Genomic DNA, 26,995 nt, shown 5'->3' with positions numbered 1-26,995 from the left:
TTTGACGTGGGCACTGTTTCCTGTTGAGCAGCACCCATCTCTACACATACTCAGAGTGTTCTCATCCACATTCTGCTCCTTCACTTGTCTGCTCAGAAAACACGGGGAGCAGCTGGAAGAGAGTGTAACTACTCCTGAGAATAGAAAGATAGGGAGGTTGAGAAGAAAGTTCTTTATGTGGCCACATACCCAGCGGCCCAAATACTCAGCCATGGCCCTGCTTTCTAGACAGCCCAGTCAGAGGATACAGGTGGACAAACAGACAAACGTAAGAACTTACAACGTAAGCAAGGTGTGACCTGGTGATGACTGCTGTGCTTTTACCAGCCACGGTCAAGCTCAGGGAGGCGCCGGCAGCCAGCCGTGGCCCTCGGGCCTGGGCCTGTGACACCTCTACTCTCACTTCCACCACTGTCGCTGAGATGCCATCTGTGACTGTGATCTCCATGCTGTCCTCCTGGGCAGAGGAGCCATCGTGTACATACTGCAGAACATTCTTCTCCATATCCTCATGTGTGAAAGTGTCACCTTTCCAGAATATAACAAATTGTAAAAAAAAAAAAAACCCAAAAAACCCAATTACTTCTGGGAATAATGCATTTCATTTACATAACCCTTTGTTCTCAGGATTTCAAAGTATATATAGGATCATAAACCCTAGGAGTTGGAAGCTAATTAATTAGTCCAACCTCTCACCCAATCTGGGATTCCCTTTACACTACCCTTAAAAAGGGTTATTTAGCCTGTCCTTCCACACGCCTCAAGGTAGGAGGCTCACAGTTTTACAAGGGAGCTAATTCCACTAGAGATAGCTCTAACTTCTTTTAGGTTCTTAATCATATTGAGCCAAAATTTGCCTTTCTAAACTCCATTCATCACTCTTAGTGCTAGAGACTAAAGGACCTGCTTCTATTCTTTATGATAGCCTTTCTGTAATCTAATCTTGTTAACTGAAAATTTACTGAAAAGTTAAGGAAGTAAATTATGCTAGACAAACTTGTAAGAGATCTTGTTTTAATTGAAAATATAAAGCTTTTTAAAAAATAAACATTTACAAGTTGAAAAATGCAATTAAGGTTAGAAACCTAAACTATAGAAGTCTAGAAAATGAATTCACGACAGACTTGACAGGTATTGTACAAAAAAAAAAAAAATTCAAGGTCATAAATGTTTAAGAAAAACAGGTTTAAACAACATTTTATTTATTTATTTATTTATTTATTTATTTATTTATTTATTTATGTTATTTTTTTGCTTTTGGGGGCTGCATCCACAGCATACAGACGTTCCCAGGCTAGGCGTCCAATCAGAGCTCCAGCTGCTAGCCTACACCACAGCCACAGCAATGCTAGATCTGAGACAAGTCTGTGACCTACATGACAGCTCATGGCAATGCTGGATCCTTAACCCACTGAGCGAGGCCGGGGATAGAACCTGCATCCTCATGGATACCAGTCGGGTTTGTTATCGCCGAGACACAATGGGAACTCCCTACACAAATTTTTAAATTAAAAGTTTTAAACAGCAGGATTTATTAGAATTTTAGAATCTTAAATATATAATATTAAGGCTTCTCAAAATTATTTGGTCACAGAACCCTTTTTATGAAAAATGCTCCTTAGTGCCAGGGCTCCAAGTGACTCCACAAGCACAGCTGAGAAACTGGTTTTCTCGGGTGTCATAGTCAGCTCTATTTCTTCACAGATTATTGACTCATAGTTGGTGTTATAGAATAAAACTAAAGACCTAATTCCTTCTTTGTATTCCTCTTCTAAGCCTTCTCTTTAAACACTGTGTTAATGTAATTTACTGATACTAGTGGGACAGTGCCTAAAAAAAGTAATAAAACTAATATTTTATAAACATCTTTAGAACATGTATGTTAATTACACAAATATGGGCTAAGTGTAATGTTAAAGAAACTGGGCTATGGCTGTTATGCCCCTAACATAGTTCCCTTAGGATGAGAGAACTCTGCCTTAATGATACCTCTTTTATTCAGTAAATTAAAAAAAAATAAATCTGCCTTTGTGACTCCCAAGCATTCATTTGTTGCTCTTATAAATTCAGTGTGCCTTCAAGGTCAAAGATGTGACACTCTCCCTCCATAGGGATATTCTGAAGAATGCATTATTACAGGCCTATTAGGAATTATATAAAGGTTTTGAGAAAGTACAGACTGTGGGAATAAGAATACAGCAATGCAAGGTGACTGCTCTGATGGATAATATTCACTATGATATATAAGGGCCAACTATGCAAAACCAGATTTGCCTGTATACTTTGAGCTTTTCTGTACTTCCTAAGAGATCGGTATGTATTATCTTTTATAATCAGAGAATACCTAATAAATATGACTTTTGGGAAGCTGGTCACGTTGCCACCCCTTTTAAATGGATGAAATACATACAGTTTAGACTCTCAGAGTCACAGTGTTTAAGATACTGTGAAGATTCCCATACCAAAATAAGAAAGACAAGCTTATCTCCATGAACAGACCATGGGAAAATCTCATATGAGGTTCTAAATTCAGGCGCTCCAGGTTTCAGAAATCAACCAATTTTACCTACAACTTGAGAAAATTCAGTGTCATAGTTTTGGGGTCTTCGTGGTGTTACAGAGAAAGAAGTCCCAGATAATTCAGCTGATGGACTAAACACTACAAGTTTTTTCCTCTCTAAGTATGTCCTTATAGTTTGTCCCACAATATCGCTTTACTTTTTTTAAAAAATCTGAAACACATAGAACTGACTGTACAGCAAGAAATCCTGCAAGCAGGCCAATGACAGGGCAAGGGGCTACCTGCCGCCATGGGCCCTGGGAACCCAGCTGTGTACTTCATGAGTGTGCCGTGCTGTGGAGGCTTCCGAAGCTCAAAGAAGAGGTTTTCAGGTGCTGTCTCCGTATCTCTCACTACCAGCTGAAATCCTGCAGGCAGGAGAACAAAGCATGGTGAGAAGATGTGTGCATTAAAATCTGTACATGCTGTTGTGCAGTCCAGCCCCAGGCCAGGCTGGAAGCCATGCTGTAACTGACGGTTACAAGAAAGCACTGTTAGAGTTAAATCAACCACAGAAGAGCGAAAACTTGATAATATGGTCAATCCCCAAATTAAGTAGGTTCTTCCAAAAATTAACTTACAGCTGGGTAGTTCTCAATCCAGAGGATCTTTTTTTCTGCCACACAAGTAAGGGAGTGGTTGCCCACAAAAAAGTTGGTCCTGACTGACCGAGAAGATTTTTTCCCAGAAGATACTCCCAGAAACTGTTTTTGCTTTTCACTGTTTTTCACCTTCTCCTTTGCCTGAATCTACAGAAGAGTCAAGTTATTTTAAAGATGGAGGCTTGGGCCATCACTGGTGTGAGAAGGAGTGGGGCAAGAGGGACAGTCATCTTTGTATATAAGGCTTATTTGAAAGTTGGATGATAATTAATTGTAGGCCAGTACCCACATGTAGAAACTGGTTCAGGATCTGTAGAGCACACCTTACAAAAATCACAATATCCACTGTTTGCTCTTAAGATGTTCTTGGTAAAAGAATAAACTTCTAGGAATTCCTGTTGTGGCTCAGCGGGTTAAGGACCCAACACAGTCTCTGTGAAGATGCAGGTTCAATCCCTGTCCTTGCTCAGTGGGTTAAGGATCTGGCATTGCTGCAAGTTGCAGCGTAGATCGCAGATGCAGCTCGGATCCCACGTTGCTGTGGCTGTGCCATAGGCCAGCAGCCGCAGCTCTAATTTGACCCCTATAGCAACTTCCATATGCCACAGGTGTGGCAGTTTTAAAAAAAAAAAAAGAATAAACTTCTAAAAAGTATGTAGAGTATACATACTAATTGTAAATAAACACACATCCAACTCTACCTTTTCACAGCTTCTGAAGGTTACTGTGATCTGTCACTCTTCCTGTTCCTCTTTACTTTGTAAATAGAAAACAAGAGCAGTCATTGAAACTGCTCCCCTCTCTTCTCCTCTCTGCTCTCTGTTACCTCATATTTTAGTGGTGGCAACAAATCAAACTCCTGGAGGCTGGAAAATAAATTCCGTGTTGTATTCCATCACTGAGCATTGGCCTCTGAAGGCTTTATTTTCTTCTCTCTGTGCTGCTTCCATTTGCATAGAAATGGGTGGAGAGAAGGGTGTGGATGAGAATGCAGGCAACTCCTGTAAGAGGGTCACTACTTTTTGGTAACTATGAAGAGGTTTAAACAGGGACTGTTACTGGGAGTTCCCTAGTGGTTAAAGGATCTGGTGGTGGCACTGCTGTGGCTTGGGTCACTGCCGTGGTGCATGTTCAGTCCCTGGCCTGGGAACTTCTGCATCCTGCAGTTGAGGCCAAGCAAACAAACAAACGTCAACAACAACAAAACTCCCAGGGACTGTCACTTACATATAGTTCCACTTCCACAGCCATGTTTCTTTCAGGTCCCTAATTCTTACCTATAGAAGCACTGCCTCCCGGGCTGACCTCAACGAGCGGAGCTTTGACCTGGAACACTGGTGGGTGCTGATCGGTGCGAAGTAAGTGGATGGTGAGGGCCATCTCTGGACTTGTGTGCTCTCCATCCGAAACTAGAAAGGGCACACACACACACACACACACACACACAAATCATCTTGTAGTCTGGTCCCTTTTAGGCTAGTTCTACAAATATGTAGACAGAAATTTTTTCAGATTACCTTAACACCTTGAAGAGATACTTATAAATGGAAAAAGTAAGCAATCACCTAAGACATTTTGAGCTATTCTACAAAGCTCTTTCTACTGAATAACAAAAAGCCTACAGGACCAGAACAACAAAGTCATCCTAGGAAGCAAGTTTCACAACAAGGCGATATTGACAAATGTTAGTGGAAAGGAAAGTAATACAAAATATGCACTCTTAGATGATGCCGGTAAAAGCTTTTATTTATGGAATTAGTTTAGATTCAATTCATTCTTCCAATGTTCTAGAGAAATTTTGTTTTAAAGAAATCTCTTTTAGAAAAGACAAGTCTATGTCTTATTAGAAAATAATTTTTTAAGAGAATAGAAAATGTCTATACAAATATCTCTAATGGCATCTGTTTGGAAGTAAGCAAACCCATTTTTACCTGGTCATTACATGCCATGCAATAAACAGAAGACACCTTGGTGAACAAAACAGTGACCTTAAGATTTTATTCCCCTGGATTATCTGAGAGCCAAGTGAACACTGATCACTGGAGGAAAAGGAAAGCAGAATTGCCAGATCCTTGGTTCTTACTTGCCTACACCTAAACACACCTTTCCTTCCCTAAAAGCCATGTTTAGAGGAACACCTACCTGCACCACCCACCCAGGGATGTGTTTATCTGTACTGCCTACTGAAGAAAACCACACTGTGGATATTTTCAATGTGTGGTATGCTTAGAAATCGGTTGGTTATAAGAAACTTGTTTCCTTCTCTACTTTCTTCTGGACTTACTAACAAGTCAGTAGGAATCTGACCTCCACTTCAGCCAAGTAAAACACTGCTTAGTGACTCCTGGTAATTGCAGATTTGTCTTTTCTTTGAGAATGGATCTAAAAGATATGGCCGGATTTTAGAAGGTACAATCCATGTCCTCAAAAAGTCCAGAAATAGCCGTACTGAAGGAGAGAAGACATTGCCCCTGTGAGAAGGAAGGTTTTACGGCTCTGGTCACTCAGTTGAATGTCAAAGTTATTGCATCTGCTTCTCTTTTTTTTTCCTTAGTAAATTAAAAAAAATTTTTTTTAGATTACCTATTTTTTTATTTTTCAAAACTAGGCTATCTCTCTTTATAGTTCTGCAACTTGCTTTTTTTTTCTTTTTCTTTTTTGCATTTACTAATGCTCTTGGGCCTTTTTCCAGGTCAATCCTTATAAATGTAGTTCTCAAAAATCTGTATAAAATGCTGTGGCATGATTATATAATTAAAATATTGCCTTTCTGATGAACAGTGAGATTATTTCTAATTATCTGATATCAAACTACAATGTCATAAACTTTTCATCTCTCTCTATCTCTCTTTTGCATCTGCTTCTTTGTGCTCAGTCTTTGGTGCTTTCTGGATCATCAGAGATAGAGACTGATGTTTCTTAACTTTTGGGGGGTTTGAGGACAAACATGCAAGCTTTCCCATAAATTTCGGTGGATTCAGGAATCTCCGAAGTCCTGGAATCTGAGTTGAAAACTCCTTTTGTTAAATAAAAATAAATAAAATAAATAAATAATTGCAATATGTAATCTTACTTTTCATGCTTTACATTCACATCTCAGGGAGCCTACACCACCCTTACTCCGCAGAAAAGGAAGGCCCTACAACTTAACAAGCTTTGTCATATTACCCAGCTATCGGTGTGCCCAAGGTATGTCCTTGCCTCTACAAGTAAAAAAAGGAAACCTAGTTTCTGGTACATATATGCAGTGCAGGGCTTTGCAAGCAAACTTAAGAACTTACAATTAAAACGTTAGCAATTATCCTGCTGTACAGCACAGGGACCTATATCCAATCACTTATGATAGAACATGATAGAAGATAATATAAGAAAAAGAATGTATATATATGTGTGTGTGTGTGTGTGTGTGTGTGTGTGTATGACCGTGTCACTTTGCTGTAAGGAGAAATTGACACAAGGCTATAAATCAACTATACTGTAATAAAAAAAATTTTTTAAATAAAAAAATTACCCCCCAGAAAAAAAAAAATTAGCAATTACACGTCTAGCCCTCTCTTAAAGCAACATCTCTGACTTCTCTGAGAAAGAGCCGAACTTCCTCTTTGGTCGGAGGCCTCCTGCAGCCACCACTCTCCTTGTGGGTGTTCCTGGCTCTAGTCAGTTCTGTAGAGCACCTGTGCTTGTCTCGAAGCAGCCAGACCAGGAATATCAGCTTTCCTTCTCAGTTTAGCTGACAAACCACGACTAACCCAATGAGCTGTTCTCCCTCATTTATGGGTTAATATCAGGGCTTGGGCTTCTTGCTGGCTTAGTTCATTATGTGTTCAAGTGACCTTTCTCCCTCACAAAATTCTCCTAAAGGAGATGGTTTCTTTCCAATCAGAAGGAAGCCTCTTACATTTTTCACAATTACTCAGAATGGACCATAGACTTAAATGTTAAACACAAAACTATAAAACTCTTAGAAGATAGCGTAGAGAAAAACCTAGGTGACCTTCGGTATGGTGATTCCTTTTTAGACAGGACACCAAAGACACGATTTATGAAAGAAAGAACTGACAGGCTGGACTTCATTAAAATTAAAAACTTCTGCTCTGTGAAAGACAATGGCAAGAGAACGAGATGATAAGCCACAGTCTGGAAGAAAATATTTGCAAAAGACGTGTCTGATCAAGGACTGTTACCCAAGATGTACAAAGAGCACTTAAAGCTCAACAATAAGAAAACAGACAACCTGATTAAAAAATAGGCTGAGGACCTCAATAGATACCTCACTAGAGAAGATAAAAATGGAAAATAAGCACATGAAAATATGTTCCTCGTCATATGTCAGCAGGGAAATACAAATTAAAACAGCAGTAAGATCCCACTGTGTACCAATTAGAACGAGTGAAACCTGGAACACCGACAACACCAAATGCTTATGAAAATGGCGAAATGCGAAAATGCGAAATGGTACAGAGCCACTCTGGAATATGGTTTGGATGTTTCTTATAAAACTAAACATACTTTTACCATACCTATGGTTCAGCAATTACAACTCCTTGGAGTTGAAAGCCTAGGTCTACACAAAACCTGTACATAGATGTTTATAGCAGCTTTATTCATAATTGCCGAAACTTAGAAGCAACCAAGATGCCCTTCAGTCAGTGAATGGACAAATCAACTACGGTATAGCTGGACAATGGAATATTATTTAGCACTAAAAATAACTGGGCTACCAAGCCATGAAAAGACATAGAGGAATCTTAAATGCATATTATTAAGGAAAAAAGCCCATCTGAAAAGGCTACATTCTGTATTGAGTCCAACCATATGATATTCTGGAAAAGACAAAACTGCAGTAGACAACAAAAAGAATAGTGGTTGCCAAAGGTGGGATGTAGCAGTGATATGGAAGGTGAATAAGCAGAGCACAGAGAATTTTTAAGGCAGTGAAGATACTCCGTGTGATATTATAATGGTGGATAGATGTCATACATGGGTCTAAACTTTAGCATGCACAATACCAAGAGTGAACTCTGGAGTAAACTGGACTTTGGGTGGTGATTATGATGTGTCAAAGTAGGTTTATCCTTGGTAAAAGATGCACCATTCTAGTGAGTGATGTTGATCACCGGAGAGGCTGTGCTACGTGTGTGTTAGGGCAGGGGATATAGGGAAAATAAAAACCTTACTCTCAATTTTTTGTTGTAAACCTAAAGCTGCTCTAAGAAATTAAGTATAAAATAACATTTTTTAAAAAAATCACTCAACAATTAAAAAAGGGAACCTCAGGCAGAAACGAGGTAAATTAATTTTAGGTCAGCTCAAGGTCCATTTCCTGTACTCTGTATAATAGGTTCATGGATCATTTAACTTAAAGTCCTGGAGAAGTTAATAGTTAACCCCTTCACCTATTCAAGTTTCAGGGACATGTTGAGTCTCGGAAACCAAACTCGCACTCTACCATGATACCTGTTTATCATGACCAGGACACATACAGACAAGATGAAACGAAATATCCCATACTCAGAGTCAGAAACTTGTATTAAAACCCTCATTTTACTGTTAACCAGGTATGGAAATATGGGCAAATTATTACTCAAGACCCTTAGTTCCCTCAGCTTTAAAATGCTAAAATAAAAACTTCATTTAAAATATTGCTATAAGGATTAAATGAGATAATTTATATTGTAAATTCCTTTGTAAAAATGTAAACTGTTATAATATGTTGTATGTATTACTGTTGTATGAATTATCTAGAAGTTTGTCACTAGAAGTGAATTGATACTAGTTTTTTTCAACAACAACAAACCATGAGAAAAAGAAATAAAAGGCATCCAAATAAAAAAAAGAAGAAGAAGAAGTAAAACTGTCACTACTTGTGGGTGACATGATATTATATATAGAAAACCCTAAAGACTCCACCAAAAAACTGAGAGAACTAGTAAATGAATTCAGTAAATTTGCAGGATATGAAATCAATACACAAAAATATGTTGCATTTCTGTACAGTAATAAGAAACTACTAGAAAGAGAAATTAAGAAAATAATCTCATTTCCCATTGCATCAAAATAATAAAATACCTAGGGATAAATTTAACTAAGAAAGTGAAAGACTTGTATGATGAAAACTATATGACATTGATGAAAGAATGTGAAGATACAAATAAATGGAAAGATATTCCCTGATCATGGATTAGAAGAATTAATATTGTCAAAATGCCCATGCTACCCAAAGCAATCTACAGATCCACTGCAATCTCTATCAAAGTTCCAATGGCATTTTTCACAGAAATAGGACAAACAAGCCTAAAATTTTCATGAAATTACCAAAAACATCAAAAAGCCAGAGTAATCTTGAGAAAGAAGAACAAAGCTGGAGGCATCCCACTCCCTGATTTCAAACTATATTACAAAGCTATAGTAATCAAAACAGTATGGTATTGGCATAAAAACAGATATATACATCAAAGGAACAGAATAAAGAGGCCACAAATAAAAGGTCAATTAATTTGTGACAAAAGAACAAAGAATACAAAATGGGGAAAGGACAGTCTCTTCAATAAATGATACTGGGGAAAACAGACAGCTACAAGCAACAGAAGGAGACTGGACCATTATTTTACACATATACAAAAATTAACTCAAAATGGATTAAAAATTTGAATATAAAACCTGAAACTTTAAAAGTCATAGAAGAAAACAGGAGGTAAACTCCTTGATACCAGCCTTGAAAATAATTTTTTAAATTTGACACCAAAAGCAAAGACAAGAAAAGCAAAAATAAACAGGTGGGACTACAACCCAATTGAGGAGCAAAGGAAAAAGCTTCTGGACAGAAAAGGAAACCATCAACAAAATTAAAAGTCCTTGGGAGACTGACCTAAGAAAACATTTGTATGGTTGATGTCAGAGAATGTTTTGCCTGTGTTCTCTTCTAGGAGATTTATGGTGTCTTGTCTTATGTTTAAAACAAAAATAAGCCAATGGGACCTAATCAAACTTACAAGATTTTGCACAGCAAAGGAAAGCATAAAAAAACCAAAAAGACAACCTACGGAATGGGAGAAAATAATTGCAAATGATGCAACTGACAAGGACTTAATCTCCCAAATATACAAACAACTCATACACCTCAACAGCAAAAAACCAAACAACACAATTGAAAAATGGGCAGAAGACCTAGACAGACATTTCTCTAAAGAAGACATATGGATAGCCAATGGGCACATGAAAAAATATTCAACATTAGAAATTATTAAAGAAATGCAAATCAAAACTACAATGAGTTTCTACCTTACAGAGTCAGAATGGCTATCATTAGTAAGTCTACAAATAAATGCTGGAGAGGGTGTGGAGAAAAGGGAGCCCTCTCACACTGTTGGTGGGAATGTAAATTGGTACAACTACTATGGAAAACAGTACGGAGGGACTTCAGAAAACTAAATACAGAACTACCATATGACCCAACAATCCCAATCCTGGGCATATATCCAGATAAAACTTTCATGCAAAAAAATACATGCACCCCTATGTTCATTGCAGCACTATTCACAATAGCCAAGACATGGAAACAACCTAAATGTCTATGGACACATAAATGGATTAAGAAGATGTGGTACATATACACAATGGAATACTACTCAGCCATACAAAAGGACAAAATAATGCCATTTGCAGCATCATGGATGGACGTAGAGAATCTCAAACTAAGTGAAGTAAGTAAGAAAAAGAAGGACAAATACTGTATGATATCATTTATCTGTGGAATCTAATATATGGCACAAGTGAACCTGTCTACAGAAAAGAAACAAACTCATGGACACAGAGAACAGACTTGTGGTTGCCAAGGACGAGGGAGAGGGAGTGGGATGGATGGGGAGCTTGGGGTTAGTAGATGCAAACTATTGCATTTGGAGTGGATAAACAATAATATCCTGCTGTATAGCAGAGGGAACTATATATAATCACTTGTGATGGAACATGATGGAAGATATAATGAGAAAAAGAATGTATGTATATGTGTGATTGGGTCACTTTGCTGTACAGCAGAAATTGACAGAACATTGTAAATCAGCTATAATTAAAAAAAATTTTAAATGAAAAAGAAAATGCTCAATGCCTCTTCCCCATGACCTAGCAATTCAGCTATAATTTTAAAAAATTTTTTAAATGAAAAGGCAACCTATAGAATGGGAGAAAGTGTTTACAAATCATATCCCAAATTAAACCCCGTGATGAGTGCCACTGGTGTGGCCAAAAAGAAAAAAAAAAAAACGACGAAAGATAACAAGTAGTGTGAGGGAGTAGAGAAAAGGGAACCTTCATACACTGTTAATGGGAATGTAAACTGGTGAGGCCACTATGGAAAATGGTGTGAAGGTTCCCCCCAAATTAAAACTAGAACTACCATATGATCTAGCAACCCCACTTCTGGGTGTATGTACAAAGGAAATGAAATCAGTATCTTGAAGAGACATCTGCATTCCCGTGTTTATTGCAGCTGCAACATCATCCACAAGAGTCAAGGCAGGTAAACAACCGAAGCAGATGGATGGATGAATAAATAAAACATGGACATGTAATGTACAGCATGGCTACTATAGTTAATATCATTGTATCGTGTGTTTGAAAGTTGCTAAGAAAGTAGATTTTAAAAGTTCTATGACAAAAAAAATTTTTGTAACTATACATGGGGACAGATGTTGACTTAATTGTGGTGATCACTTTACATACATACAAATATTGACTATTATGTTGTACACCTGAAACTAATGCAATGTTATACGTCACTTATATCTCAATTAAAAAAAATAAAACATAAGAAACCAGTGACACAAAACTAAAATTTACTGTTGATTCAAGTGTAATTTTTTAACCCTCAAAGAAGAAAAGAATATCTGGGAGTTTAAAGGAGGTGACTTTTTCTCCTGCCAAGATTTATGCCTATATGAAATACAACAGGACATACTAATGGTAGATTCTAATGGAAGAGTCAATCCCAACTAAACAGCTATTTAAGGATGCCAATTGTGGTCATCCATCCTCACTCAAGACCTAAGCAAGAAAGCTTGTCTCTATTTTGCCCCAGCATAGATGCCAGGTCTGATTCTACTTTTGCTTATTGGCACTGAGCTTCTATTGCACTGTTGAGTTAGATCTAGGATGCCAAGGTCTTCTATACACGGCTGTCGCAACTCACTCTCCATCATAACAATTTCCCTTCCGATAGCAAAGCATTCAATGCAAGGCTCTATTCAAGACTATATACAACCACAATTCATAGCTGAGTGTCACACAGGAATGTTTATAGGCATACCTTGGAGATACTTTGGTTCCAGATTGCTGTAATAAGGCAAATACTATAATAATGAGTCACATGAATTTTTTTGTTTCCCAGTGCATGTGGAAGTTATGTTTACACTCTGTTGTAGTCTATTAAGTGTGCAATAGCACAATGTCTAAAAAATGTATATACCTTAATTCAAAAACATTTTACTGCTAGAAAATGCTAACCATCATCTGAGCCTCCAGTGAGTCAGAATCTTTTTGTTGATGGCGGCTGACTGATCAGGTGGTGGTTGCTGAAGGTTGGGGTGGCTGGGATCATTTCTTAAAATAAGACAGCCAAGTCTGTTGCATCGATTGTGTCTTCCTTTTATGAATGATTTCTCTGTAGCATGGAATGCTGTTTGGTAGCATTTTATCCACAGAACTTCTTTCAAAATTGGAGTCAATCTTCCAAACCATGCTGCTGCTTTATTAACTAAGTTCATAAAGCATTCTAAATCCTTTGTTGTCATTTCAATAATCTTCACAGAATCATCATCACAAGTAGGTTCCATCTCAAGAAACCACTTTCTTTGCTCATTCAAAAGAAGCAAGCCCTCATTCATTAAAGTTTTATTGTGAGATGGCAGCAATTCCAGTCACATCTTCAGGCTTCACTTCTAATTCGAGTTCTCTTGATATTTCTTTATCTGCAGCTCCTTCCTCCACTGAAGTCTTGAACCCCTCCAAGTCCTCCATAAAGGTGACTTCTCCAAACCCTTGTTAATGTTGATATTCTGACCTCTTCCCATGAATCACTCATGTTCTTAATGACATCTAGAATGTGAATTCTTTCCATAAGGTTTTCAGTTGACTTTTGATTCAGTAAACCATGTTGTACACAGATGTGCTGCCAACCAGGCTTTGCTGTTCCATTTATAGAGATAAGTTAATGTATAATTCTTAAGGGCCTTTGGATCTTGGGAATGCTAAATGAGCATTAGTTTCAGCTTAAAGTCACCAGCTGCATTAACCCCCGACAGAAGAGTCAGCTTGTCCTTTGAAGCTTTGAAGCCAGGGACTGACTCCTCTCTAGCCATGAAAGTCCTGGAGGAAAGGCTGTTTCCTCTACATTGAAGATGTGATGTTTGGTGTATCCATCTTCATTAATTATCTTAGTTTAAGCGTCTGGATAACTTGCTGCAGCTCCTACATCAGCACCGCTGCTTCGCCTTGCCCTTTCACATTAAGATGGCTTCTCTTCTTAAACCTCATGAACTGGCCCCTGCTACTTGAAACTTTTCTTCTGCAGCTTCCTCATCTCTCTCAGTCTTCACAGAATTGAGGAGAGTTAGGGCCTTGCTCCAGATTAGACTTTGGTTTAGGGAATACTGTGGCTGCTCGGACCATCTATCCAGACCACTGAAACTTTCTTCCCATTGGCAATAAAGATCTTTCCCTTTCTTATCATCTGTGTGTTCACTGGAGGAGCACTTTCAGTTTCCTTCAAGGACTTTTCCTTTGCTTTCACAACTTGGCTGTTTGGCACAAGAGGCCTAGCTTGTGGCTTATCTTGGTTTTTGACACCCTTTCCTCAGCTTGATTCTTTCTAGTTTTTTATTTTAAGTGAGAGATGTATGACTCCTTCTTGCACTTGAACATTTAGAGGTCATTGCAGGATTACTAACTAATTGGTTTAATTTCACTATTGTGTCTCAGGGAATATGGAGGCCCAAGGAAAGGGACAGAGACGGAGCAACAGCTGGTCAGTGGAACAGTCAGAACACACACATTTATTTAACTGTCTTATGGAGGTTTGGTTTGTAGCACCCCAAAACAATTACAGCTTCAACATCAAAGATCACTGATCAGAGACAACTATAATAAATACAATAAAAATGAAAAAATTTAAAATATGCCATAATTACCAAAATGTGACAGACACAAGAAGTAAGCACTGTTCTTAGAAACATGATACCAAAAGGATTGCTCTATGCAGAATTGTCACAAACCGTCAATCCGTAAAAAAAAAAAAAAAAGAAAAATGAGAAAAAAATGCAATATCTAGGAAGCATAATAAAGTGCAATAAAACTAGGTGTGCCTGTATGTGCCAATCACTTGTTCTGGGAGCTTTGCATTTATGTAATTATCATCTCTTACCTCCACAGATGGATAAAGCATTTACACACAGAGAGGTTAAGAAATGTTCCCAAAGAGGCTGAACCCCAGATAATGTGGATCCAGAGTTTAAGATCTCAACCATTATTACCTCTTTTTAATAGATATTATGACAAATTGAAGTGGGGCTTAAAGAATACTAATCTCTGGTATTCCTGGGTGGATTATTTTTTCCATGAATGCAAAGTTAAGCTATTACTATTTCACTAGCCATATGACTATTTTAGAAGAAACTTGTGTTTATGTAATTTTTTAGTAGTACACAGAAAATAGCTAAAAGTGATGATAAAGAGAGAAAAAAGAAGTGTCGAAGACTGAAAAAAAAATTCCATTTTCTACTAAAATTGAGATTAAAATTTTCACCTGTGAAGTGGAATTTCACCGATTCTGGGAGACCTGAAAGAACAGAAGAGAGAAAATACTAAACATTTTGGTGTCAGAAATAGATGGGGAAGATACAAAATATAGGGCAGAGGTTAGAAAAGTAAAACACGTTTTAATATGAATTGTGATGGTTTAAGAAACGCTCACCAGGTTGCTGGCTAATGTTTTGTTGGGATTTAATGGTGCCAGCATTAATTTTAAGTAACAAAAGGAACCACACAGTGGAGTAATTTTATATCACAGCAGTTAGAATGATTTATAATACATTCATTCAGATCCCATTTTCCCAGTACATAAAATTCTACAAATTGGTGAATGTGGGTGATGTCGTTTATCACTGACAAGGCTTTCTGGTGGGTCAATTCCACTGTAGAATTGAGTGATGCCTGGGACATTGATTTACACACTGTAACAGTGCGAGAGATTTATCTCGTGGCATTTGTCCCATAGATTATACAGGACAGGACTCTGCTCTCTCTAAAAAGGCTCCAGGAACACAGGCGAGCATAGTGGATTCAGAAGTAACTTCAGGAGTTCCCGTTGTGGCGCAGTGGTTAACGAATCCAACTAGGAACCATGAGGTTGCGGGTTCGGTCCCTGCCCTTGCTCAGTGGGTTAACGATCCGGCATTGCCGTGAGCTGTGGTGTAGGTTGCAGACATGGCTCGGATCCCGCATTGCTGTGGCTCTGGCGTAGGCCGGAGGCTACAGCTCTGATTAGACCCCTAGCCTGGGAACCTCCATATGCCGCGGGAGCGGCCCTAGAAATGGCAAAAACACACACACACACAAAAAAAAAAAAAAAAAAAAAAAAAAAGAAGAAGAAGAAGAAGAAGAAGAAGTAACTTCAACCAGGGCTGACATGTTTCTTCCCTCCAATCCCAGGCAAACTTGTAAAGGAGGTCTTGGAGGGGTGGGGTTAGAGAACCATGAATGTTTTTCACTGGCTGTTAGTTATCCAGGGAGCAGACAGAGGGGATACTCCTTAGGGAAGAGATCTATCCACAGGCTTAGGGATTTTCAGTCTAATCGAGGGGGTAATCATTTTCTAGAAACTGTATCTATATAAATAATGGCAAATATTACTTTACACATTTGCCAGACTTTAAAATATAACTCTAAAATTACTCAACTCCTGTTCAACTCACCATATGAAATCACCAACTATTCTATACAATTATAGCTACTATACCAATAATACCCTCTATTAATTGTGTTATGTGATACAAATATTTTAAGGATGCTAAAGAGACAGGATTCAGGATTTTGGGAATCATCCCAAAGCACATAACTATTTAGCGGTGGGGACTTAAAACTCTGCAGCTCGGGGAGTTTCCGTTGTGGTTCAGCAGAAACAAATCTGACTAGCATCCGTGAGGATGCAGGTTCGATCCCTGGCCTCACTCAGTGGGTTAAGGATCTGGTGTTGCTGTGAGCTGTGGTGTAGGTCACAGACGTGGCTCAGATGTTGTGTTGCTGTGGCTGTGGTGTAGGCCAGCAGCTGTAGCTCTGATTTGACTCCTAGCCTGGAAACCTCCATAGGCCATGGGTGAGTCCCTAAAAAGACAAAACGAAAAACAAAAAAACCCCACAAAACCCTCAGCAGCTTTGAATCCTGGGTCAAGGAGAGGGTTAAGTGGTGGCAAGGGTTAATGCTGTCTTGGCTTAGAGGAGGGGCACACACTTGCTTGAATTAGAAATTCAGTTATTCTTAGGGGGAAGGGATTGATTGGGGGTTTGGGATAGAAATGCTATAAAATCAGGTTGTGATGATCATTGTATAGCTGTACATACAATAAAATTCATTGAGTTAAAAAAAAAAGAAATTTGGAGTTCCTGTCGTGGCTCAGTGGCTAACAAATCCGACTAAGAACCATGAGGTTGCGGGTTCGATCCCTGGCCTTGCTCAGTGGGTTAAAGATCCGGCGTTGCCGTGAGCTGTGGTGTAGGTTGCAGACGCAGCTTGGAGCCCGTGTTGCTGTGGCTCTGGCGTAGGCTTGGCAGTTACAGCTCTGATGAGACCCCTAGCCTGGGAACCTCCATATGCCGTGGGTGCAGCCCTCGAAAAGGCAAAAAGACAAAAAAAAACAACAAAAAAATTTAGTTATTCTTTTGCTGAATTTTCTCTTCTTTAAAAAAAAAAAGGTGCTTTCTATCAAATCCTGTTTTTCGTTTTTGTTTTTTTTTTAATAGCTATTTCCCCAATACATTTTTTTCCTAATGTACAGCATGGTGACCCAGTTACACATACATGAAATCCTAGTTTTAATCCCAAAGGCCATCTACATCCTTCATCCCCACGTGGGACCTTCCCTGAGGTCGGCAGCTTCCTTCTCATGAGAGTCCCTGGCCTCCTCCCCAGATCCACTCACATCACTGCAGTCCAAGAGTTCTCAGGAAAAGCCATCCCCCCCCCAAACTTAAAGCCTCCCCCAGGTCCTTATTGTTCTTAGGCTAAAGCTCCAATCCTGCAGGCTCAGAGCCCCTGAAGGTCTGCCCTCTTGGCTCCCTCCAGAGTCAGCCCTGCTCTGTTCAATCTCCATATTCCAGACACACTGACGTTTATTTGAGTCCCCAGAACAAAGCATTCTCTCCCTCCCAGGCCTCTGTTCAGGGGCATGTGCCCTTCCTTCGGGAATGTTCTCCCAACGATCCTAACACACACACTTAGCCTAGTTAGCTTCTGCCCACTCCTCCACTGTCAATACCCGCTGGGGCAGCCTCCAATGGACCCTCGGTCTAGGTCAGTCTTGATACATCCAAGTCTGCCACTGAACATTCCTCTTTCTTGTTAGAGCTCCTATCTCAGCCTGCAATGCAACAGTCATTACTAGGATTAGTCACCAAATTCTGTCTCTATGCCTAGATTGCCCAAACTTGCCAAGAATAGGGATTCATGCCTCTTTTCACTCACCACTCCATCTCTAAGGCCTGACTCAGACCTTGCCACCCAGGGGGCACGAAATAAAGGTTTATTAAAAGTATGCCATGAAGAACCAGAGAGCAGTTTGGGTGCCTGGAAACAGAGACAAAAAGCATTACCATTGAAGGAGAAGGCCATGATCTCCTGGAGGTGGGGGGCAGCAGGAGGAGGCCGGTACATGATTTTGCCCTGGTTGATGTCTTCCTGGGTGAAATATCGGACGGGAGAGTGAGGCTGGTCCTTGTGCTCGATGATGCCTGGGGAGGAAGGTCCACATGAGCATCAACAATAACTTTGATGATTGACTGAATGATCGGAGCCATAAAGCTGCCTTTCCCCCTTGTAGGAGTCCTCGTCCTTCAGGAACAATTGCTCTAAGCTCGTTCTTGGCACACTGTTCTCCAGTCACTCAAGAAAAGGGCAAATCTGACTAGGATTCCCTGACCACAAACAGCAGTAAGAGGAAACTGCTGCCCCCTAAAGTAGCTTAGACCAGGGAATCCTCCAGAAGTCATGGACACTGTACCAGAGTATCTCAATTGAGTTCAAAGGTCATAGTAGTGCAGACAGGTCTCCTGGTGAGGCTGTGAAGATTTTTATTAATCTACCCTCTTTCTGTCAGAAACTCCCTAGTTTCTGGGATGATCTTGGTAATAACTTGGATCTTAAATATTCTAAGATCTGGATTTGCAACTATCACAAAGTTATAAAGGCTAAAGGGGCTGCAGATTTGCTAGACGTTTCCAAATTTTGCAGGTACAGAACAGAGGCCATAATTATCTTTCATGTCCTACTAAGTCTTTAAAAGGAGGCTTCGTGCTGAACTAATTCAACTTCTGAGGAACTGACAGACCTACAGCCATTTGGGCTGCGTGTCTCAAAGACGGTCTCTGCCCCAGCAATGCAGGGAGGACACTCCAGCTACGGCTTAGCAGATCGATAATGAAGAACGATGACTTTCAGTCTTTTAATTTCTTTGGGCTTTATCAAAAGGGAAATGAAATTTAATCTCTCCTTGGGGATTTGATCATGCGAAAGGCTTAAATCTAAGGCAGTGGTTGGTCTTGGGAGAGGAGCAGATGTGTCTTTGGAAAAGCCGATCTCCTTCCTGTGGGGCACAGACATGTCTTTTCAAGCCCACCCTTGGTAGCTGAGGCCAAAGGAAAGGGATCTGAAGGATTGGGACAGATGGCAGGGGCCCACCTGTCCTCTAACTGTAGTGCCCATTTCCACATTCCTGTACGAGAGCGTGGAACTGTGTGCTGACATATTCATCACAACGGGCATTCCAGAGTTGTGAGGCATTTGAGGTGACAGGTACTACATGGCGTCTGGGTCAGTACTGCCTTAATAAGAACATCTGCATAGTCTCACAACTGTAGTTTCCTTCCCCTTCACTTTGGTGACCCATAATACTACCGTAACTATATTTGCTTTTTTGAAGCTCATAGGATATTGATACGTTGGAGCATTATGTAAACTTAAAGAAGTCATAAACAGTATTTATTACCTTGGTTTAAAAAAGGTGGGGGGGAGTGACTTATCTATGTGGGGGAGAAACTGAGTTTATGTTATATGCGGCTCGGCCCAGCTGGGCTCCCTGGCGGAGCTCCTTGTCCTTAGTGCATGTTCATTCTGGTCCACTCGCCTATCGCAACCCTCTTCAGGGTAGGCTTTGTCCCCACAGGCAGGGTATGTCTGTCCAGTCCTGGCTGCACATGGGAGTCAGGGCGGCTCATCCAGTGATGAAGTTACATGCATACTCTACTCTCCAGGGTAGCTCTGTCAGTACCAAAGCTGGCCCATTCATCTCCATCTGTCAGACCACAGTGTCTCTCCCTCAATTGGTTCCAAACTCAGAAGACAGGAGCAGAAGGGATAAATAATGGTTACTCCTTAAATCTTCAACAAGCAGAAGCAGACAGAATTCCAGAGCTTTTGAGGCTGGTCAACAAGTAGAAGACAAGAGCATCACTCAAAAGATCATTTACTGCACATCTCACCTTGATTTGGATGCAGAGGTAGAGTGATATTGTATATTATCTTTCCACTTGGCCTTTCCGAGTTTATGAAGGAGAGAGAATGGGGCTGAATCACAGTCAGACCGTCCTCCCGGGCCTACACAAAGTTGAAGAAAGAAGAAGCGAAACACCATATGATGAAAACAAAAGCCAGAGGCAAAAATAAACCTCATTAAAAAACAAACAAAAAAAAAAACCTCACTCTGGTTTTTTTAGTCACATGCAGCACAATTTTCTCTGAGAGTTCAGAAGAAGGAGCTGGGCTCCTGCATTGCAGATTTGTCCCGGGCTTAGGAACCACACGGGGTCACAGAGTCCTCTTCAGGTCTTGCACCTGACCCTTCTCTCCCCTGCCCTTGGCCCCAGGGGTTAATGTTGGAGATGCTGTGGGAGTCCCAGTAGGATGGCTTTTCCCTAGTTGGAAGCCACAGTGGTACATCTTTGAAAATGAGCCATCACAGCTGGCTATTCTACTAGTCACAGCTGGATCCCTACAGCTCTGCTCCTCCGATTTAATGGGCTAAGATGGTATCTGGAGAGAATTTCTCTCAACCCCCCAGCTTGCTAAAGGAATTTAAGGAAACTGTGATGCATTCTCTCTTTCTTTCTCTCTTCCTTCCTTCCCTTCTTTCAACTTTGGTAGTTTCAAAAGGCTAAAAATGAGTTCACCTTAAACCTCTGAGTTCAGAGGTTTAAGAATTTTGTGTTCACTAAAGCATATAAAAAGAGTCAATATTTCTCGGTCTCCATTGTCCTAGTCAAAAGAACTAGATACTGTTTTTTGCTCCAAGCTTTTAGGACCCAATGAATGAGTCAAGTGAAATTAATCAGAAGGCCAATGTGTATGCAGCTTTCACTATCCATTTACCTGTGTGTATTCACAACCCACTAACAGTGAGAACATTAAAAAATAAGTAAATAAAAAGGAGAGATTCTGAATTCCACGACCAGGTCTAACAGAGATTTGAGGACGGCAGCAAAGCTCAGAGCAGAGGAAGAAAGGAAAAGGAGTGTGAAAACAAGCCTCCTACCTGGGCCACACATGCTGATCACAAACAGAATAAAACTACCCGGCTGAATGCAGGCTCTTCCTAACTGCCCCCTGAAGGCTGAGAGTTTGACATATGACCTCCTGCTCTTTCAGGGCTCTGCTACTTTCCAAAGGAATTTTCCATGTAGGAAAGGATTAAGTAGGGCTCAAGTCCTTCTCCTGGAGGAAGGCGGTGTTCTTCCTTTTAACCATGAAGAGATTGAAGGCTGCAGTTTCTTTGTAATTGTCCCCAAGGTGTACTTGTCCTGGGGAGAGGCAGGCCTGGCAGGTTAGGACAACCTCCCCATAGGAAAGAGTCATATTTCGGGTCATTGCTCAGGTCTGGAATGTAATGAGCAAGGAAAATCAGAATTGCAAATAGCAGCTGGTCTCTTACCTGAAAATAAAACAGGTAAGGACAACAAATTAAAAGTATATGCCCTACATAAGGTGTTTACAGCCTGTGCATGTGTGCACATACCCGTAAACACGTACACATGTGGACACAGGTACGTGGACAGAAAAGTGCAGGCCAAGTACACTGTCCAGTGCTGTTTGCCACCTTTTAATCTCAAAACCATCAGAATACCTGAAAATTCTCAAAGGATTATGGGATGTTTTTGAAAGTCTAGATGTCCCTAAAACAATAATGTGATAAGAGAATAATGATGGACGTAGGATGATGGAAAGGGACCTGTGTTCTAGCCAAGAAAACAGATATTTTATTATAGTATTTATTGATACTTTATTAATAGAAAGAGATAATAGGTGGAAAAAGCAAGGACTTGATTTATGAAGAAAGCAATATTGAGGTTGAGCTATATCAAAGTGTAATCAATTTTAATATTGGCTATTGGAATGTTCAATATTTATCAATTAAACAGTAAGAAGTGGGAGGTTATTTCATGGAGATCATTATAGAAGACACTTTCTTATTAAAATATCTGTCAACCAAAGAAGATTACAGAGTAATGGTTTTCATAATACCCATACTACCTCTGAATACATCCCAAATCCTCCCACAACACTGCCACCACCCTGCTGGAAGCCACCATCTCTCACCTGGATTCCCACCATGGCCTCCCCACTGCTCTCTTGCCCTCCCCACAACAGTCTATTTCAGCACAGCAGCCAGCGTGATGCCTTTAAAAGGACATGGGACCTCTGCTCAACAGCCTGCAATGACGCTCCATTTCACTTAGAATAAGGCTAAGTCCTACAACTGCCTGTGAGGTTGGACTTAAGCTGCCCGCCTCATCCTTGCCCCTACTGCACCCTTCTTCTCCCCCTACCCCACCCCTGGTTAAGCACATCTGTGAATTCATGGGGATTACTCTTCCTTTCATTCACTTTGTTCCAGCCATACTGGCTTCCTAGCTGTTCCTTGAATATCTAAGCTTGCTCCTACTTCGTTTTGTTTTTGTTTCTGTCTTTTCAGAGCTGTCCCCATGGCATACGGAAGTTCCCAGGCTAGGGGTCAAATAGGAGCTACAGCTGCCGGCCTATACAACAGCCACACCAATGCCAGATTCGAGCCACATCTGTGACTTACTCCTCAGCTCATGGCAATGCCAGATCCTTAACCTACTGAGAGAGGCCAGGGATTGAGTCCTCCAGGTACTGAGCCACAACAGGAACTCCAGCATGCTCCCGGCTTGATGCCTCTACAGGCATGGTTCCCTGGGCCTGGAATGCTCTTTCCTCAGGTATCTGTACAGGTATGTCCCTTGTCTCCCACAGGTCCTTCTTCAGGTATCATTGTCTTAGGGCAGCCCAGCCCGGCCACCTTATTTCAAACTACAACCTAGGTCTTCCCTGCTACATTCCCAGTCCTCCTGGACTGGATCTACTTTTCATTTTATCATGATACTTCTCACTAACATCCTATATGTGAGCTATTTATTTTGTTTATAACTTATGGTCTATCTCTCCCCACCCCCTGCCCTCGAGAGAATGTAGATTCCACAAGACATGGATTTTTTTTTTCGTTTTTGGCCACCCCATGGCTTATGGAGTTCCCAGGTCAGGGATCAGGTCTGAGGCACAGCTGCAACCTGCCGCAGCTGTGGCAACACCAGATCCTTTAACCCACTGTACCTGGCCAGGGACTGAGCCTGCATCCTGGCACTGCAGAGAGGCAGCTGATCCCATTGTGCTGCAGCAGGAACTCAGAAAATATGGATTTTTGTTTGTTCAGGGACAACACAGGCCACATGGAAATGCTCAATAAAAATTTGTTGAGTGAATGAAAAACATTATTATGAAAAAAAATTAAGCTAAAAATAAAATTAAAAAAAACTTTTAATAACAATGTCATCAGTAGTTTTTTAAGAATACTGTTTTTCATTGTATTTCAATGTCATCTAAAGAATCAGAGAGGCAAACATTTGAACTCTTAGGATTTAGCAAAGTGTGTATGACTAGCACTTTGAAATTTCCTGGTCAGAATTTGTAAACAACATTATCATTTCACCCTCCCGTAAAAGAAAGGACCAGTTTCCCATGCTGACTGTCGTTCAAACAAAGCAGCAAAGCCCACCGTAGGCCTGAGAATTAGAAGCCCATGAATGATGAGAAGACAAGTAAAACGATGGTCTTATGAGAAATCATCTTCTCACATATTTTAGTGAGGACAACAAAATTCATTCATATGTTCACCCAAATCAATTCATTCATACATTTATGTACTAATTTTTTAGTAAGAACTTACTACCTGGGGTCCGATTGGAGCTACAGCTGCCGGCCTACACCACAGCCACAGCAATGCCAGATCCTTAACCCACTGAGCAAGGCCAGGGATCGAACCCGCAACCTCATGGTTCCTAGTTGGATTCGTTTCTGCTGCGCCATGACGGGAACTCCTGCCCTTAAGGATCTTCTAAGTCAAATAGTACATGATGACCTGGAAAACTGAGTTGATGTGACTCTATTAACGTATCTGCCGAATCTTACACTATTTTATGATACGCATGACTTCAGATCTCCTTGACCAAATTTGGTACGTATTCTAAATGTATACACTTCATATTTGTTTATATATATGATATATATATGTATATGTACGCTTATAATTCTGATGAGCACTACAAACCAAACCATAAGATCCCATTTAAAGGAGCTTAGGGAGTGCCTGTTGTGTCTCACAGAGATGAACCCGACTAGTATCCATAGGATGAGGGTTTGATCCCTGACCTTGCTCAGTGGGTTAATGATCTGGCATTGCCTTGACCTGTGGTGTAAGTTGTAGGCATGGCTTGGATCCTGTGTTACTGGGGCTGTGGTGTAGGCCAGCAGCTGCAGCTCCAATTCGACCCCTTGCCTGGGAACTTCCATATGCCATGGGTGCAGCCTAAAATAATCATTTTTAAAAAGGAGCTTAGATTTGATGAACGACAAAATTATAGAAAGACCACAGAACAAATTTTCATTTAGGTAGGCATTTGATTATATAGTTATTTATTTATTTATTTATTTATTCATTGTTTTTAGGGCTGCACCTGGGGCATACAGAAGTTCCCAGACTAGGGGATGAATCAGAGCTACAGCTGCCAGCCTACACCACAGCCACAGCAACACCAGATCTGGGCAATTTACACCACAGCTCACACAACACTGGATCCTTAACCCACTGAGGGAGGCCGGGGATCGAACCCTCGTCTTCATGGATACTAGTCGGGCTTGTTTCCACTGAGCCACAATGGGAACTCCTGACTATATAGCTTTTTATTTCATGCAACCTTCCTGGAAGGTCTCAGTTATTTCTGAGGACATAACCACCACCTGCCATAAATGATTCTTGAAGTCTGATCTCCCACCCTGATTATCTGCTGCTCTTCTACTTGCCTTTAATAGGTACATCTGTTACCAGCATACCCCAAACCAGAGTCATCATGCCTTCCTCCCCCCACCTCAAGTTTTCATACATTCTTTTTTTTTTTTTTTATCTTTTTAGGGCTGCACCCGAGGCATATGGATGCTCCCAGGATAGGGATCGAATTGGAGCTACAGCTGCCAGCCTACACCATAGCCACAGCAATGCCAGATCCAAGCCGAGTCTGAGACCTACACCATAGCTCACGGCAACACGGGATCCTTAACCCACTGAGCAAGGCCAGGGATCGAACCGCAACCTCATGGTTCCTAGTCGGATTCTTTAACCACTGAGCCACGACGGGAATTCCTCTCATACATTCTTAATCTCAGTGAATGTCATCTCATCTCCGTGTACTCACAAACTTAAGTGATTCATATCTAACTGAGCACTTATATCTCAAAATATCTCTAATTTCCTCCTAACTTTTTAAAAACCATCTTGACCACTTTTAAGTGTACATCACAGTGTTAAGTATATGCACAGTGCTGTACAACAGATTTCTAGAATTTTTTCCCCTTGCAAAACTGAAACTTGGAGTTCTCTGGTGGCTCAGCAGCTTAAGGATCCAGTATTGTCACTGAGGTGGCTTGGGTTGCAGCTGTGGCACAGGTTCAATCCCTGCCCCAGGAACTTTTGCATGCTGTGGGCGTGGCCAAAAAACAAACCCTGAAGCTCTTCATCGATTGAACAGCAACTCCCCCTTTCCCTCTCCCACCTCCACACCCTACCTACTCCATGCAGGGACAACCAGCATTCCTCCTTCTGTTTCTAAGAGTCTGACTAGCTCATATAAGTGCAATGGTGCAACATCTGTCTTCTTGTGGTGGCCTTATTTCATCTAGGACAATAGCCTTAAGGTTCATTCATATTGCAGCATCATGAGAGGATTTCCTTCTTTTTGAGATTGGCTACTATTCCATTGTCGTATTTACCACATTTCAGTTACTTCCACCTCTTGGCTATGGTGAATAATGCTGCAATGAACACGAACGTGCAGGTATGTCTTCAAGAACTTACCAACTCTTAATCCTTATTGCCACTGCATGGCATTCATGCCACCAATCTTTCTTGTTCTAGGGGACTGCAAGAGCCTATTTCTTGGCCTCTTTGCTCCCTGTCTGGCCCCCATCCAGGGTGTTCTCTACTCTGCAGCCAGAATGACCTTAAATTGAAAATCTGATCATTCCACCTCTCTGCAGTATCCTACTTGCTCCAAGAGCCTTTTAGGATAAAGTGGAAACTCCTTTATCTTAAGGTCCTCTGTGATCTGACTCTCATTACGTGCTTCTTCTTCACCTAAAAATGTATGCTCTAGCCAGCTGAATTCCATCATTCGTCTTCTATCACTCCTCAAACATGTCATGTTCTGTGTCTTTATCTTTTTTTCAAATGCTGCTCCCCTGTCTGGAAGGAATTTCTCCCTATTTCTAAGTTTAGATAAGAGGTTTGAAAGTGTGGTGATCAGAGCAGCAGCAACAGTATCACCTGGAAACTGTTAGAAACTTAAGTCCCAGCCCTACACCAGACCTACTGAATCAGAAAACTCTAGGATGGGCTCCGACCCCCCCTGTGAATTAAAAAACCCTATAGGTGAACCTAATGCAGATGAAAGTTTGAGAGCCTGCTCCAGAGATAATGTTCACTTCAAACCAGCTTCCCCCCCCCTTCTAGAGGATGCCTTCTTTGGCCTCTCCTATGTCCTGCTGGACTAGGTGTCCTGCTATTTGCTTCCAGACCAGGGCTCTGTCATGGCATTTATCACTGCATTGTCATTGCTTATTTATCTGCTTGTCTCCCCCTTTAGCCTCTAAGTTCCTTAAGAATAGAGACTGTATAATAAGATCACAGAAGCTCCAACGTCTTCCACAGAACTTGGCATAAATTAGGGGCTCCCAAGTGTCCATGGCTGAATGATGGGGGAAGTGGACTCTTACCCTTAAACATGTGAATGAATATCCCACATGTGAATTTAGCATATGTATCTGCAATGTGTTTACCAAATACATTCAAAACTTGTGTGTTTAGATGAGTCCAAATCATTGAATTGAGAATGTGCTTTTGCCTCGGATTGCAGTATGCTCTTCCTACAGTAATGGCCTCAAATAATGTCAAAAGAAATAGAAACTGTATAATTCAAGGAATGAAAGAGTATCCTAATCACATTTTAT

The 26,995-nt window shown here is 40.7% G+C and overlaps 1 protein-coding gene across 2 annotated transcripts in view; it reads right to left on the bottom strand.

The window, feature by feature from the left end:
* Positions 1-26,995, bottom strand: part of FRAS1 (Fraser extracellular matrix complex subunit 1) — a 274,927-nt gene that overhangs the window by 92,418 nt on the left and 155,514 nt on the right. For both annotated transcript variants that reach the window (XM_047798478.1, XM_047798479.1), the window contains exons 31-36: positions 19,906-20,020; positions 18,022-18,159; positions 14,960-14,992; positions 4,440-4,571; positions 2,803-2,928; positions 281-528 (exon numbers count right to left, since the gene is read on the bottom strand). In XM_047798478.1, coding sequence (XP_047654434.1) covers positions 281-528; positions 2,803-2,928; positions 4,440-4,571; positions 14,960-14,992; positions 18,022-18,159; positions 19,906-20,020 — 792 coding nt within the window. The remainder of the gene's footprint in view (positions 1-280; positions 529-2,802; positions 2,929-4,439; positions 4,572-14,959; positions 14,993-18,021; positions 18,160-19,905; positions 20,021-26,995) is intronic.

The sequence above is a fragment of the Phacochoerus africanus genome, chromosome 10, assembly GCF_016906955.1.
Source record: "Phacochoerus africanus isolate WHEZ1 chromosome 10, ROS_Pafr_v1, whole genome shotgun sequence".
Lineage (NCBI taxonomy): Eukaryota > Metazoa > Chordata > Mammalia > Artiodactyla > Suidae > Phacochoerus > Phacochoerus africanus.
Note: the sequence above shows the minus strand (reverse complement) of the source record. Positions and strands in the feature narration are given on the sequence as shown.